The sequence below is a fragment of the Meleagris gallopavo genome, chromosome 9 (assembly GCF_000146605.3).
Source record: "Meleagris gallopavo isolate NT-WF06-2002-E0010 breed Aviagen turkey brand Nicholas breeding stock chromosome 9, Turkey_5.1, whole genome shotgun sequence".
Taxonomy (NCBI): Eukaryota; Metazoa; Chordata; class Aves; order Galliformes; family Phasianidae; genus Meleagris; species Meleagris gallopavo.
In genome coordinates this window covers 1,164,547-1,180,550 of record NC_015019.2, presented here as the reverse complement: position 1 = coordinate 1,180,550, position 16,004 = coordinate 1,164,547, and the positions used below count along the sequence as shown (strand labels likewise).

The window sequence follows — 16,004 nt, the reverse complement described above, 5'->3', positions numbered from 1 at the left end:
GCCACACCGGGCCGGGCCGCCCGGCCTCGCCGCTGCGGGGCACGCCGGGAGCTGTAGTCCGCCCGCGGGGCGTGCTGGGAAGCGCTGCTGCCGCGCGAGGCACGCTGGGAGATGTAGTCCTCCCATCTAGGCCCGCTAACATGGCGGCCCACGGCCCTCGGCCGGCCCAATGAGAGACGCACTGCGCACACGGGTGCTGGAGACGTTTTATTGCGGACTCCCACACAGCACGAATGAACTTTTTGTTGTTTTGTTTCGTTTGAAAAATGTGACTTTTGTTAAAAAAGGCCCGAGGCCTGCAGCATTAAGGCAACACAGACCCAGAGGTCAAAAAACACACGTGAAACTGCTTCCCCCACCATAAATAAAAGGGGATAAAAAGTGTGGGGATGGCATGGTGTGCTCCCCTCAGTCCAGCAGCACTATCCCTAGCAGGACACTAGACTAAACCCTGCACATTTGGAGGGAAAAGCAGCACAGAACAGGTTAAAACCCTCCAATCTGGCAGGAGAACAGCATCGGGGGTCCCTCCTGACCCCCAGCCCTAAGGCGGGTCGGAGCAGAAGGCAGGGCTGTGAGCTCAGCCCTTCCCTGACAGCTCCCAGCACGAGGCCAGGCAACATCGCCACGCACACAGCCCGAAGGTCCGCGGCTGAAAGCAGTGTGCATCAATGCCTCTCGAGGAGTCCACAGCGTGGGGACAAGAGCAGAGAGATCTACTGCATGGCACAGCCATCTCCGGGCAGGAGGTCGTACAGGTGCAGGGCCACTGACTTGGACAGGTAGGTCATGGTGCCGAAGCGGCCGCTCGGTGCGCTGTCGTACAGCAGGTCACAAATGCCCGTCGAGGGATCCTTCTCCAGCATCTGGTCGTCAGCACCCAGGGCCTTCTGGATTTTGGATGGGAAAGGAGAACAGAAGCATTAAGAAGGGCTGCCGCCTGCTAGCTTGCACCCCACACTCGATGCAAAGGGAGGAGGATGCTGCATTGTTGCTGTGCCCCATGAGGACAACAGGCGGGACCTCAGCGTGGCTGACTGACCCCTAAGTAGTCTGGGCGCAACATGCAGCCCCTACCTGCTCCTCATAGAAGAGGTCATTGGCTGCGTGCAGGATCTTTTCCACAGGTATGATGCCTCCCATGGTGTGCACCTCCACATCCACCAGCATGGTGAGCACCAAGATCGTCTCTACCAGCAGCTGCCGGTACTCTGGCTGGGGGACACGGTTGAGAACAGACTCCACGTGCACAGCAAACTTCATTTCCCCTGGGGTCATCTGCACAGAGGCAGGAAGAAATGCACATAGAGCGCTGTTATCATCAGCACAAATCCTGAGCCAGGCTGGGCATTCATCCAGAGTGGCCTCGCACCCATCCTGTTCCCCACCTGGTAAACCTACCTCTCTGGTTGTTGAAGAGGGGAGAACAAAGCCCTCCACGGAAAGACCATGGCACTGCAGAACAAGATGTAGAGACCACAGTTACAGCCTGGAGCAGCACTGCACCCTCATTCCCAGCTGAACGTCACTGCATGCTGCCCACGGGCCCCATCTCCACCTCCTGCCTCCAATCTATCACTCCTTTAACACCAGTTTGGCATCACCCAGAGCACTCCCACACATAGCACAAGGCTCTGCTGCCTGGTTTACTATGCTGAGGTTTAGCAGCGCCCAGAGCTGCCTCAGATGTGATCTCAACACCAGGTTCCCAGAGCTCACAGCCCTGCCCAACACGTAAGGCTCCTCAGCAGACCAAGCCCCTTTCTGCAAGGGTAAGGACAGGGTGAAGTAGGTGCTGCATGCCTACAAGGCAACTCCAGCTCTTCCCCAGCTTTCCAGGGCCAGCTGAAAGCCTTCTTCATAAAGCACATACCAACACAACCTCAGGGATAAGTGATCGGTGCCCGGTTTCCCTTAGGAAGGCAAGTATCTGGGGACCATAGGCTCATGTGTGGACATCCAGCTCACCTTCTGCAGCACCTTCCAGACTTTCTGGTAGAAACCCAAGGGGACACGGTTCAGAGCCCCATCCAGTCGCCGTCTCCGCTTCCACTGGCCCTGCCGGCTGTCCTTACTGCTCTGGTCTTTCAGCAAGCTTGAAAAGGAGCCTTTGTCCACCAGCTCTGATTGTCCAGTGGACTAGCCAGACAAATGAGCAGAAAAGAAACTGCTGCAGGGTTAAATACCCAACGAGAGCACAGCACACTGCTGCCTGAGAGCTTGTGCCCACCCAGCCTGGTTCCTGGGGCAGAGCTGCCACCAACAGAGCTGCCACCAACAGAGCCCTCCCCGCAGCCCCAGCTCCCCGCAGCCTGGAGGGCAGCACCCCCAGCTGGAGCACTGCTCCTTTCTGCAGCCACAAAGCATGACAAACCCCCCCCACACGGACAACAAACGCAGGTTACCAGAGAGCCCAGTAGGTCACCGTCTACAGACTGCAAGAGAAAGGGAGAGATATAAATCAAATAGTGCCGACGCAAGGCAGCAATCACGATGAGCAGAGCAGCAGCAGCACGGACCAAGCTCAGGCCGCAGAGCAGTTATCCCAGGGGCTGTGGTTAGCTGGACATTGAGAAGTTTTCAGAGGCAAAAATGCAGAAAGTCTCATGTTAGCATCAGGGGAAGGACTGCACTGGAGGAGAAGCAGGGCTGCGATTGCTCTGCTGGCATGGGCACAAATTTAGTCTCAGGAGGGCCAGCAGCAGGTGGGGGACAGTCCTTGCCATGTGTGCGGTCCCTCTGTGACACCAGGCCTCACGTTGCAGCTGCTGCATCAACCTGGTCCCCATAGGCCAGGCCCACAGCTAAACAAAAGCAAAGCCCCAGAGGAGGCACTTGTCTGGTGTGAGATTGAGAGGAAGTACAGATGATGGGATCCAGTATCACGAGTCAGTGTCCTGGTATGGCCACCGCTGGGTTGTGGCAGTGGAGACACGTGCCACCCTGTTCAGCATTTGTTGTCAGTATAATGGGATCTATTCGACTGTGGCAGCTACGCAGCACAGCTCCCAGCTGATTGTAATGCCAGGGCACCACCTTCCTCTCCAATGGCCTCAACATAGCAGATCCCACTTAAAGGAAAGCTCCCCGAATGCCACGGGGCCACATTTAGCTTTGCTGACCTCTTCCCAGACCTGAGGCCTCCCCACTGTCCTAAACAGAGCAACCCTAAGCCTGACGAAAAGGGAAGCCAGCTTGTTGCTGCAGCAGCAGCTCACTCAGTGGGTTCATTTAGGAAAGCTTATTAACTCATGCACGCTCAGAAGCTGCCCTGGTATGCAGCATGACAGATAAAAGCTGAGGCTGTAGGAGGACCAAGGTGGCTTCACCTTACTCCCGGTCAGAGATTGCCTACGTTTATCCAGCTGCAAGAGAAGAAGGTAATGAAGTTTCTGTCGCTGGATGGGGCCCACCAGGGATGTTGCATGGTCCTCCCCCCACTCCCCCCCCCCCGCATATTCTCATGCACGCCTGTACTTCCCCCCAAACTACACTGCCAGAGCAACTCCTGCACTAAAGGGTTTACCCCACATCCCCCCTGGGGCAGGAGTGAGCCAAAAGGGGCTTCTGGAGGCAGCTGTAAGCTTTCTATAGCCCAGGAACAAAATCTTTTCCTCTCTCCCATCAACCTTGCTTGTCCTATATTTGTTTGCCCCTACAAACCTTTGGGGAAGCAGTCTGCACTGCCTGCCCTCACCTGTTTGATCTCACTTTTCAGCTTGACGATGCCAGCACGCTCAGTCTTGGTGGCCCCAGCAGCTTCCACATCATAGACGTTGATAGCAGTGGTGACCAACGAGTCCACCGATCGCACTGGAGGAGAGGAGAAGAGAGGTCTGGAGTGGGTACTAATTCTCAGGACACAGATGTCCCTCATTGCTGCATGGCACTGGTACTTATGCATAGCCTTGCCTTGTATCCCCAGCTAGCATTACAGCACAGAGCCGCTTCAATTCAGACTGGACCACACTAAAAACTAAGCTAAGGAAAACCCGATAGCCAGATAGGCTCAACACCCAGAGACCATCCTGCTGAAGATCATGGATAACTGCAGTGCAGAAGCTGTGCTGTAAAGGCAGGAGAGGGGGGAGTGTTGTGCACAGCAAGGGATGCCCAGAACTGGCCACGCTTTGCACCAGGACCCAGCTCTGCCCAGAAACGCTCTCAGCTCCGCCAAGAGACTCACCACTCTTCTCCACCCCAAATTCCTTGCCGGAGAGGATGTGGAAGAGGAGGGTCTTCACATTGGATGGGCTGAGATTCATCAGGTTCTCAGTGGCTTCTCCAGCTGGGAAGAAGAGTTGGAATGTCGTTCACCTTTCACCCTCCCAGCCTGCATCCCAGTCTGTTATCAGGCGGTACCCAAGAGCAATCCCAACCATATACCCTGCCACTTCCATGCAGTCTCATCCTGGCATTGAGAGCTGCCCATTTTTAATGGCATTTCTCCTCCCTGACTGACAGGATCCCAAGCACCATAGCCCCCATCCCACTAACCTCACTGCACGTACCTGAGCAGTGCAGGGAGTGTGCCAGCTCTGTTGCCATCACCTGGATGATGAGCCCAATGCGGATTCGAAACATATCAGTGAAGAGTGCTGGCTGGGTGCGGATGTACATAGCCAAGTACACCATGATCTCCTGGAGAGACAGGGGCAGTCATCCCACTGCTCCTTGCCAGAGCTCATACCCACCTGTGGTGTACTCTCTCACCTGGGTGAGGATGGACACGCTGAGGTTCTTCTCACTGGCTTCGTCAATGAGGCGAACGAGCTCCTCGTAGGGGATGGGGCTGAGGAGGGAATGGTGGAGAAGTAAGAGATAGCCCTGCGTCCCTCCTGGTCCACGGAGGAGATACAGGCTGTCTCGCATCCAGTCCCAGCCTGGAATGCATGGGAAGAAAGAGGTACAGCACTCACGCTGAGATGGTCTTCTCACGTGGCTCTGGGGGCAGCCCCACCGTCAAGTGCTTCTGGTGAGACAAGAGGGCTGTGCAGGCCTGCAGACAGAAAGGATCACCATCAGCTCTGGCTTCGGGGCTTCAGCACAAGGCAGAGGGAGACGGAGCCGATGATGCCCTCAGCCCACCAGGGCGTAGCAGCAGGGCTCTTACCTCATCCAAAGCTTCCACCTTTTTCTTGAGGATGCCAGAGATGTAGCGGATCAGAGCCCACTGGCGTGTGGCTCCCACCCGCACGTACAGCTCAGTGAGGAGCTCCTTGACAGTGGGGCCAGGCTCACTCTCAAGCCCCGTGTGCCACTCAGGCCCCCTGCAATGAAGGAGATGCCAGGTTACTGCCATCAAATCATCCCACAGCACCGCTCAGGGTCAGCAGGTTGAGACACATGCGTGGCCATGTCAGCTCTCTGCACCCAGAGTGCAGGCAGGTCTCAGAGCTTGCCATACTTGAGGATGTGGAGCATGTAGAGGATGTCTGCTTGCTCCTGCAGCGTGGGGCAGATGCGCAGCTGGTCCACCAATGCCTTGCAGTCCACATTGCCAGCCTCGTCGCGGGGCAGGTTCATCTCTGCATGGAGTGTGTGGCTCTGGGGGAAGAGAGAGCCAGGCTCCTGGTCAGCACTGCAGCACCCTGCTCTGAGGGCAGGGAGGCATGGAGTCAAAGATGCTCACCCATGGGCACCCCCCCACCACCACAAAGGACCAAGCTTTCCTCATGAAGCCCTAGAAGGATCCTCTGGCTTCAGATGAGAAGCTAGCAGTGCTCAGCCAGCCCAGCCAGAGAGGAAAAGGGCTCACCTTGACCTCCTGGTCATGCTGGTGGGGTGAGCTCAACAACTTTACTGACTGCTGGGATGCCTGGAAGATCTTGCTGGGGATGTACATCCCAACATCTAAAAGAAAGACAGGGTCAGTTGGTGCAGGTATTTCTCAGCCTTCGCCACCATCACTTCGCTCAAACCAGCTCATGACCCACCCTCTGCTCCCCCAAGGAGCAACTGCAGAGGAGCTGACGTCAGGAGAAACCCACGTGGTTAGAGGAATGTTTGGGGGTTTACAAGAGGGACCAGCTCCATGATACTCCATAGCCAGGACTAACACAATGAACTGCAGATGTACGTGCCCAGGCAAAGGCTGGGTTGTCCTGCACTTTGCCCTGGGTCACTCTGTATCCCACATGAATGGGAAAAGCACTTCAGCCTCACCACGAAGAGAAGGTGTGAAGGATGCTGGAGTTACTCACTCTGGACCTGAAGGTCCTTGGCCTTGGATGCCAGGGACATGAGGTCACGGGTGGTGTGGACGGCAGCACGGAAGCGCTTCAGCCCTCCTTGCTGTGCAGTGGGAGGGAGGTTCGACTGGGGAACCGTGCGCTGCAGCAGGTGGTCCAGGTACTGTGCAACCTCATCGTATGTGTCCGCTGGAACAGGAAGGAAAAGAGCCTCAGCCACTGGGCACCGCGGCACTCCAGGGCAGAGGTCCCCAGCTGTGTCCCCGCAGGGACAAAGCTTTGCTGGCTGCAAAGAGCAACAGCGTGGGGCTAGCACCGTGAGCCAACCAGACAGAGGCAGCAGCAGCGCTGTCTGTCCAAGCAGAGAGCATCTGGATTGCCCCAGCACAGCAAGAGCCTCACCCCAACAAGGCTCCAGCATGGGAGCAAGACAGGGTAGGTTTTGCAGTAGTTATTTCTGATTAGTAATTGAGTTATTTCTAATTAGGAGTTAAAGGAGGGCACCATGCTCTCCTTCACGAACTGCCAGTTCCTGCCTGGCTCTTTGCCCAGTTTCCAGCTCCATGCTGAGAGCACCAGGGCCACCACTCACTAACTACAGCACAGAGAGAGTGCTCAGAGACTATGTCTCTGCTCAGCCAGGACATAACAGCAATGCCCAGCAGCAAGAGTGACGCCCAGGGAGGGGGAAGCCCCACACGAGGTGATGCTATGCAACAGATATCTGTTACTGCGTTTCCAGCCAGTGGGCCAGCAGCATTTCTGCTACAGGAGGAGAACTACAGACAGCATCCAAGGCTGAAAGCACAGCATCTCCTTCCTAAATCCGATAGGGATGCCCTGCACTCACTGCATGGGGGCTAAGATGAACAAATACCTCAGGATAGACATTGGGCTTGAGAACATCATCCTGTCTACCTGCAGAAAAACTGAGCATCTTTTAGAAAGGCCAAAGTGGACACGGTGGCCAGGCAGACCCCACTTCTTGCTGGGGGTAGGGGGAAGCAGACACTTCGGAGGAGCTTGGCTGCAGCCTGCAAAGCTGCAGCATGAAGCAGTGCAACTGCAAAGTGTGCATGATGCAGCCATGCAAGAGAAGTAAACATTCAGAGCTGCAGCAGTGGAAATGTTGGCTCCAGGAGCAGCAGCAGAGCAGATCGATGGGAAGGCTGGGAAAATGACCATCACTGGGTCTCACAGGAGGAGAACATGTCTAGGACTGCTTGCAAGGGGAGCAGCAAAACCTGCATCCTTCCGTGGTCTCGGAGCAGGGGGGTCCGTCACGTTGTGATGGGCCACAGCCCCCACGAGGCAGCAAGGCCTCAATCTGGCACGCACTGGAGCCACCCTGTCCAGAAAGGCCCAAAGATTTTGTGATAATACCACCCAGAGACTGCCTGGGGAGCCAGGGATACCTCGGGCACTGTACAATCACCTTCTGCACCATCACATGTGCTGACCACACCAAACATCTTCAGCCAAATCTCCAGGACAGAGGCAGGTTGCCGAGCCTTCGTCTCTTCCCCACGCAACAGCCTATGGAGGTTGGGGTGGCTTGTTCAGGAACATCCTCTGTGCTACAGCCACATCCCCCATCCTCAGCCCTGTTTGGCTGGGAAATCCCACTGCTGAGGGGCTGCAACAGCCACCTCCGTTCACCCAGCCCCGCCACCCCACTAACGTCACGGTGAGCATCACTCAGATGGGGTTAATTGGCAGAGGGTCAGATGGGTGCAGAAACACGGTGGCAGCTGCTCACAGGGAGGTGGGACACTAATGGTTTAAGGGAGAGTTCAGTGTTTTGCACACCACAGTAGCGACTGGCCTGTTCCCCCTTACCATCCTCTGCAAACTGCAAGCCATGCAGCCACTCCTCAGGGTCTAGCTCCTCAAAGCTGTCAAGGCCGAGCTTGTAGCCGTTGGCAAAGACCTTACCCTCCGGCCCAGGGTCCATGAAGCTGAGGTGCGTTCGGCACGACGTTGTCAGGAACTCCGACAACTTACCCGTCTGGATCCTGGGCGAAAGGAGGGGAGGTCACACAGAGAGGAAGGGGGAGGCAGCGCCCTTGGCTTGCCTCCTGGATGCAGGGCAGTCCCTCAGCAGGGATAGAAAGGCTTGTCTGGGAGCACACGCATCTCTCAATGTCTGCTTTAGCTGTTTGCAGTTCCTCCAGGCGCGTGTGGATATGGAAAGGCTGCCAAAAGCTATCAGAGGGGTCCTACAGCCATGGATTCGATGGCACAAGGAGAGGCGTCCTCTCTTGTACCTCCTCAGTTGGGACTGTAGCCCAAGGGTGCACTCACAGCCCAGCACATCCCAACATATCCTCCACAGCCTATGCCCTAACAGTCAGTGCTCAGGCAGAGCTTGTTCCCATACAGCCACACTCAGGTAGGACACCAGTCCTGTTCCCTCCTGCACCCCAAGAAGATGCACTCACCTTGCACCACCAAAATACCCGTCCTGCAGCTTCCGTAGAGTTGCCAGCACCGTGGGGTGTATGCTGCTGCCCGTATCATCTGTCGGGAACAGAGACACAGGCAGTCAGGCTCTCCTACACAAACAGGCTTCCAGTAACACAGGACCAGGTGGGCATTCAGACATGCAAAGCGCCACGACAGCAGCCAGACCCTTGCTCTGGGGTGTGCAGCCAGGCGGTGGCACCAACAGCACCACCCAAAAAGGGAAATTCATGACTGTCTAGGCTGGATAACCAGCAAAATCAGGCTGGGACGCACTGCAGGCCCCTGGGATTTCACCCTGAAGCCGGTAGCACCAGACAGCAGCAATCCAAACAGCCCCCTGCTCCCCCCCTGGCTTTCAGGGTGCTGTCGAAGTGTTGGGGTGCTGCTGTTCAGGGCAAAAGACACTACAGCAAACACAATCAACACCCAAGGGAACTTCAAGTACACAAGGAAAATCAAAAAGGCCTGAAGGCAGCATGGAGTGCTGGCTCACGGGGAAGAGAAGGCTGCTCCAGAGAAGCCAGTTTGCAGAGGAGCCAGTGTGCAGCTTTCTGCTCCTTTTGGTTTTCTGTTTTCCCCTCCTTGACATTTAAGAAAGGCTTTGAGGGGTGGTTAGCCTTGGTGAAGAGTCACGATGCAGGAAGAGCCCCAAGAACATTTTTACACGGGAATTATTTCTTGTCTTGCTCTCAGAAGGCTTCCCAAACAGGCCTAGCTGCCTGGAGACGACATACTTCCATGCCAACAAACCTGCCTTGAGCTTCAGGCACTGGTGCTTGGCAGGTAGCCCTGCTGGCTACCGGATGGCTGCCAACTCAGCGTGACTCCTTTGAGCAGCGAGCTCTTTACAGGATGCTGTTGACTGATCCAGCCCCGCTGCGTCCCCATTACCCAGGCTGCCCCCATCCACCACCCCTATTCTCCCACAGAGGAGGTTGGAGGATCCATACCGAGCATGGTGTGAGAGACAGGGAAGGTGATGGTGGGCCGCCCAGTCATCCTCCAGCGGCTGCAGAGGTATGAGAGGTCTGTCCTCAGCATCTCCACAATCATCTTGCTGTCAAGCGCCAGGTAGAACTGCTGCTGGTCTATGAACTGCAGGGAGAGCAGGAGACATGAACACCCTTTCACAGCCACCAGGTTGCTCTGGAGCCACCCATGTCTTCCCATCAGCCACTCCTGAGACCAATTTGAGTGCTCAGCCAGTGGACAAACTTCCCATCCATTTACACAGTGTGGCAGCTGCTAACAAGCGCATACGATGCCACTCACCTGTGGGGTGAAGGCAAAGATGTTCTTCCTAATGTTGTAGAGCTTGGAGGTCCCAATCACACCCATGTGCCGGTAGGGCCGTCCCGTCAAGCTCATCTGCTTGTTGCGACCTGGGGAAGATAAGGTTTTGTAACATTTTCTTCAAGTCCTCTCAAAAAGGAAAGTGGTGTCAAAAGGCAGAAGGCTTCTGTGCTACCAGCCAGGAGGAAAAGGCTTGCTTGTGTCGAGCACCCCATGGCTCTGCATCCAGCTGGCACAGCTCAAAGTGACAGCAATATTCTGGCCCATGGCCCTGCCCAAGGACTCTCGCTGGAACCAGAGCCACACAAATAACCCTGACCTCAGCAACATGCTGCACCTCCAGGTCCTTGAGAATGTCAGAAGCTGGTGCAGGGTTGCCCCCACTGTGCAGGGCTAGACCCCAAAGGTAACAGCTCTGTCAGTGTCCCCATTGCTCCTAGATGACTTCTAGAGTAGCTGCATCACCACACGGGAAAAGTCCCAGCAGTTGCTAGGTGGCTCCCCTGCCCCTTTTGCCCATGTCATACTTGGCCTTTCAGTGGCTTAAATTAGCCAGCACCCACAGCTTGGGGCAGGTCAGGTTTCTCCCTTGGCCAAGGCTGGATCTCCAGCTCCTGCACAACACTCCCTGTGCCTGAGGATATGCAGTATCAGGGAACGAGCACGCAGATTTCAACACGCTCTCCCTTCACAGCCTGCCTTCCCTCCAGGAAGAGCCATCCTTTCTGGCCTAAAGACTCGGACAGGAGACCCTTCCCTGGGACCTAGCTGGCCTCCCTCACTGAGATTTGGGTGATCTTGCTCATAGCACATCCACTCCACATAGCACCACTCAGAGTGAGGCGACTGCGAAACTGCAATGCCAAAGCCACCCCTGCTCCTCTCGCACAGAAGCAGCATTGCAGGCCCAGGAACAGAAAAGCCCTGAACAACCAGGCAGAAAGGAGCAGGGCAGGACATCAGCATCTACACACAGGATGGGACAGCAACTTCTGCACTCTTTTTTTCTACAGGAACTTGCAGCTCACCCAGGCGAGCGTAGATGTGGCTGAGGATGCGAGCAGGTTGCACTCTGATGGGGTAAACATCGGCCACAGTCTCCACATGGATGCCCTCCTTCCTCAGAATAGCCTTGATCCCCTCTGTCTCTGCGAGGATGCACACTGAGGAGAGAAGACAGCAGGCTCAGAGCACACTTTCAGAGGAAGATGGGTGAGACATCACTGCCCGTGGTCTTTCTGGACACATGCAAGATGCACAGGCAGGGGCAGCTGTCTGGGAGGCCCCTCTGGGGACCAGAGCTCCGTCTTGCTCCCATAACACTTGTTACACCCAGATGAGCAGTGGGAGGATGTGCCCAGTTTTCATCTTCTGCAATGGAGACTGCAGCAGGTGACATTTCCCTGGGGCAATGCAGGGTCCAGCAGAAAGCCCAGCACTGCATCTTACATCTTGCTGCCAAGGCTGAGGTGTGGCTGTGCCATGGCTGTGCCGGCGAGCAGAACCATCCCACAGCCAAACACTGAGAGGGCACTGTCCCATGGAAAAATTTGGAACCGGTCCCTTTCCCTCACCTTGCACCACCACGTCGGGTTTGGGGACAGTCGCAAAGCGGCGGTTGAGGGGATCGATTTCACCAGGAGCTAGAAATCCCTGAGGGAAAAAGAAAAGGCACGAGGAGATAAAGATCTCACAGGCTGAGCAGAGAGGGTAAAGCCCACCAGCAGCCCATCTTTAAGAAATCCCAGGGAATGGAGGTGACAGCTTCCCCACGGCAGGTGGCAGAGTGGCAGCATTTGTCCTTTGAGCTCAAAGTCCAGCCCACCCAGCTCCCCTAGCACCAGAGGTGACCGTACCTCAGCCATCAGGCAGCCCAGGATGTAGAGGGACTGGCCCCACATGAGAGGCAGCTTGCCCATGGGTATCCTGTCCACAGTGTGGGGGTTGTTGTATTCCTCATCCACCTGGAAGAGAAGCCAGGTCAGCAAGGGACCCACAGACATGGGATGCTGAAGGAAATATCAACGCCGCACTTAAAAATCTGCCAATGCACCAGCAGACTGTCAGCACAGAACACTTACATATGGGGGCAAGATAAGCTTTGAGGAAAATAAGTAATTTATTTTATGGGTGTTTAGGTTGTGCTTTTTTTTTGTTTTAACAGATCCATATCACACCTTTTCTAAGTAAGTTTCCACGTAGAAACTGCTATTTGATTCTGGATAATAGTGGTTAAAACCAAATCACATAGCAATGGGACATTCTCTGCTCACTGACCCTGTTAGCAGCTCAGGTAGCTCACCTTGTCTGGTGGGACACTGTACAGCTCTGGCACCAGGCGCACCCCATTCTTCCCCTTGATGAGAATCCCCTCAAGGGCCTCCCGGTACTCCTGCACCTGGGGAGGGAGCAGAGAGCATCAGGGCAGGCCTCCCTGTGCCCTTCTCCACACACCCAAATGCCCAGGACTCATTTCCCCCGGCCTGCTGGGTCCTGCCTCCCTTACCTGCTCCACGTTTCCACTGAAAATCCCATCAATGATCAGGTATGTCCAGAACAAAGGCCACTCACACTCGATGTTCTCAAAGAGCTTCAGCTCTGCAGGTTCGTAGTAGGAGCGGTTGGGATCCTGCAGAAGGGCCACAAAAGCAAGGCGGGTGGTTGCAGGGTTCCCTCAGAATCATGACCACCCCCAAGACCCCCATCTCAAACACCCTCACTCTGTGGATGCAGGTTAACCAAACAGTGGCAAAGCTCACGAGCACTGGGGAATGTCAGACTGGAGAGCTCTGGAGAGCCCCAGCCACACCTGCTGCCAGGGATTCTCAGGGCTGGAGAAGCACAGCAAAGGAGAACCACCCAGGAACACTCTAGCTGATGCACAGCCAAAGGAGCCCAGCAGATCATGGGCCCCACCAGCTGGATATTTAACATTCCAAGTGCCATTTTCTACTTTTATGCCTGTCACTTACATAATTGTCCTTGTTTTCCCTCCTTCCTTGACTCCTAGAGTCAAGCATCGCAGCACGCGAGCTGTTTGCTGGCCCAGGAGAGATAAAAACAGCCTCGTGTTTCCACAGGGCTCATCAAGACCCACAGGTTGACCTCTGCAGGGTTCCGTGTGGGATGGCAGTCCCATTTTCCCCAGCCTCAGAGATATGCCACATCACCAGCCCCAGGATGCAGGCAAAGCCAGACTCTGCTTATCTGGGCACGGGAGGGATGTGCCACACCTCTGCAGTGGGCTGTGGAATTTTGGGCAGCCCTGCCATGATACTGTCTGGATCAAAGAGCTCTCATCATTGCAGCGCTCCCCAAAACAGCCTTCGCACTGCATCCAGGGTGCTAAGAACGTAACCCAGGACAGTCTCTCCTCAGCACCACAGTCACAGCAGGTGGCAGACTGGGAACACTCACCTCTTTGGGGGTCCTGTATCCATCACGGAGGAAGCGGCAGCAGCCGTAGCGCCCCTGGGAGAGAAGGGAAGAGGAGCTGAGCAGGAGGAACAGCGTCAGATACCTTCTACCTTCGCTGTAAAAGTGAATTCTCTGCCCAAGAACCCCCTTCACACAGTCGCACAGTGCTCAGGCACCACAATCACAGCCCTACTGTGACAGCACGCAGCACCGCTTCTTTGCACACCCCCAGCACAGGTCACAGAGACTGGGAGAGAACAGGTCCAGCACCCCCTCCCCAAGCACATTTTGGGGGAGAAAAGGATTGCAGGCTTTGAACTGTCTCCCAGGAAGGGTGAAGAGGGCAGAGCTGCTCACCTGCAGCTTTGTGATGATCTCTTGCTTGGTAATTTCCACCAGCTCACTGTCCTCCACAGCAAAGGCTGGGTAGGAGATGACAGAGAGCACGCTGGCATCCACCTCCTTGGATGAGGAGGCCCTCGGCAGCATCGAGTGGAGGATGGACTGAGCAAATGGAAGGAAAGAGGTTTAGATGCCACTATTCACACTGCAACGCCGTCAGACTGCATGCACAGCCCTCACCTGGCAGTGCTGCACCTCATCTGACAGCACCCGAATCACAGACTGTGGGCCTCCCTTTGCTCCAAAGAGATCCAGCTCATCTAGGGCCTCCAGGGCAGCCTGCAAGCAGGGTGAGACTCAGAGCAGTAGTCCTCTACTTATCGTAAGAGCTCTCACACCATGCCAGCCCCATTGACCAGTTTTAAACAAAGAAGAGATGCAAACACACCCCTGCATCCTGCAAAGACTGCAAAGCACCCACAGCCAAAGAATGACCACATCTCCTCTCCACAGCTCACCTTGGCCATGCCGACAGAGCTGGCATTCAACTCAGTGATCCCCCGGTTCGTCTTGTCCCCACGTTCCCATATCCCAAAGTCCTGCGGAGAGGTAGCAGTTTGTGTCATGCCCGAATACTCATAGAATCTCACCCTCTGGCAGTGCTCCCAGCAAGCTTCTGAGCGGTTCTACCCACTACCTCCACCCTCCAGGCACAATTCTCTTCCCTGGCAAAGGCCTCAAGCTACCCACCGCTGTCTTATAGGCTGCTTCGATGTAGAAGACGAGGTTCTGGATGAAGTTGACTTCATCCAGGCTGTGAATTATGTGGAGACCTGAAGCAGCAGGGAAGAATTCATGTTAGTCCTCAGGCATCTCTAGGAAGGGGCAGTAGAAGCCAGCCCCCCTCTTACTCACACACCCTTTGGGGCCACATCCTCACTCCCATCCCACCTAGCAGGTTGTGTCCCTGCAACACTCAGGAGCAGAGCCACAGATCTGTATAGAGAGCCCCAAAACACCTCAACCCCCTCCACGTCACGTGCCTCAATCCCTCGAGATACAGGTTTCCAAATGGCATCCCACCTGAGGCTGTCATCTGCGCCAGCATGAGCAGGTAGAGGGAGGTGGCATCCAACTGCAGGTGCCCCCACTCATGGTCTCCCACCACAGTGGCACAGGTGTGGGTGTTGTACTTGGCATGCAGGCAGTCCCGAGTGCTCTGGCTGTACTTGAAGGCCTCCACCTTGTCCACCTGGAGAAGTGGAAAGGGATGCAGGGGCTTGACAAACCCCAAACACAGGGAAACTCCGTGCCACCAACCCAGCACGCAGAGACACAGCTGGAAGCAGGACACATCTCACAGCCCCTGCACGCACTGAGAACACAAGCCCAGGCTCTCGTGTCTCTATAGTGAATGGTTGAAGGGTACACAGCCATGTTTGCAGCACAGGGAGAGAAAAGGATCACCCCGAATGCGCTCAGGGAGAACAGTCACCGGCCAGCCAGGCCAGAAGACAGGGAGCAATTGGCACAAGACTTCACTGGCCTCTAGCCCATGGCACTGGAACCATCTCTGGAGGACTGACATCCAGTCAGGGCTTATTAAGTCTTTCTGAAAGGAGGTCACCCCCCCCCCTCGTTGAGGAAAGCTGAGGCTGGTGATCCCGGTGGGCTCTGAAGTGACCACTCAGCTCTCCCCTGGCTCCTACCTGTCTCATCATGCACTGGAGCAGCCCCCTCATCAGCTTCACCACGCTCTGCAAGGAAAGGAAAGCAGCCTCGTTAATCTCTGGATAGCAAAGAGAAGCCCTGACTCAGGACCAGCTGGTGGCTGACCTTTGCAGATCAGCGGTGCTGCCTGTAACCAGAGCCCCCGCTAACCGCAGCCCTTGCTATGCAGGCAAGCAACGCAAAGAAAGCGCTTACGGCCGTCAGCAGGGCCGAAGTGCTGCGCTGGGGGGAAGGGGAAGGAAAAGGAGAAGGAGCTCCCAGCTGGCCCGAATCACCGCCGGAGCAGCAGACAAGCGGGCAGCCAGCACCGCCCCGGCGTCCAGCTGCCCTCCTCACCCCGAAGCCCCCCGGCCCCCACCTGCTCCAGCTCGTAGGCCTTCGCCTTGTCCTCATCGCGGTCGGCGTTCTTACGGTACGCCAGGCCCAGCCCCCAGACGGCCAGGATGCTGTAGACGTTATCGCGGACCCAGGCATCGCGGTGATCGGCGCTGGCGGGCAGCAGCCCGGTCACGGCGTCCTGCGGACGGCGAGAAGCGGGGGTCGGAGAGGAGGGAGGCGGCTCGG

At 56.0% G+C, this 16,004-nt stretch overlaps 1 protein-coding gene across 1 annotated transcript in view; it reads right to left on the bottom strand.

Annotated features, from left to right (window-relative positions):
- Positions 1-192: 192 nt before the first annotated feature.
- The window catches only part of PHKA1 (phosphorylase kinase regulatory subunit alpha 1), a 16,254-nt gene continuing 442 nt past the window's right edge, over positions 193-16,004 (bottom strand). The window contains exons 2-33 of the mRNA XM_010715140.1: positions 15,799-15,999; positions 15,419-15,466; positions 14,793-14,961; positions 14,460-14,542; positions 14,228-14,308; positions 13,950-14,048; positions 13,725-13,871; positions 13,368-13,421; positions 12,457-12,579; positions 12,253-12,348; positions 11,807-11,914; positions 11,525-11,603; positions 10,979-11,113; positions 9,930-10,039; positions 9,608-9,752; positions 8,633-8,711; positions 8,031-8,206; positions 6,204-6,380; positions 5,759-5,853; positions 5,408-5,547; positions 5,114-5,270; positions 4,920-4,999; positions 4,714-4,792; positions 4,512-4,641; positions 4,187-4,288; positions 3,698-3,813; positions 3,330-3,365; positions 2,406-2,435; positions 1,969-2,139; positions 1,402-1,455; positions 1,078-1,278; positions 193-890 (exon numbers count right to left, since the gene is read on the bottom strand). Of these exons, the coding sequence (XP_010713442.1) occupies positions 717-890; positions 1,078-1,278; positions 1,402-1,455; positions 1,969-2,139; positions 2,406-2,435; positions 3,330-3,365; positions 3,698-3,813; positions 4,187-4,288; positions 4,512-4,641; positions 4,714-4,792; positions 4,920-4,999; positions 5,114-5,270; positions 5,408-5,547; positions 5,759-5,853; positions 6,204-6,380; positions 8,031-8,206; positions 8,633-8,711; positions 9,608-9,752; positions 9,930-10,039; positions 10,979-11,113; positions 11,525-11,603; positions 11,807-11,914; positions 12,253-12,348; positions 12,457-12,579; positions 13,368-13,421; positions 13,725-13,871; positions 13,950-14,048; positions 14,228-14,308; positions 14,460-14,542; positions 14,793-14,961; positions 15,419-15,466; positions 15,799-15,999 (3,675 nt within the window). The 3' untranslated portion in view covers positions 193-716. The remainder of the gene's footprint in view (positions 891-1,077; positions 1,279-1,401; positions 1,456-1,968; positions 2,140-2,405; positions 2,436-3,329; positions 3,366-3,697; positions 3,814-4,186; positions 4,289-4,511; positions 4,642-4,713; positions 4,793-4,919; positions 5,000-5,113; positions 5,271-5,407; positions 5,548-5,758; positions 5,854-6,203; positions 6,381-8,030; positions 8,207-8,632; positions 8,712-9,607; positions 9,753-9,929; positions 10,040-10,978; positions 11,114-11,524; positions 11,604-11,806; positions 11,915-12,252; positions 12,349-12,456; positions 12,580-13,367; positions 13,422-13,724; positions 13,872-13,949; positions 14,049-14,227; positions 14,309-14,459; positions 14,543-14,792; positions 14,962-15,418; positions 15,467-15,798; positions 16,000-16,004) is intronic.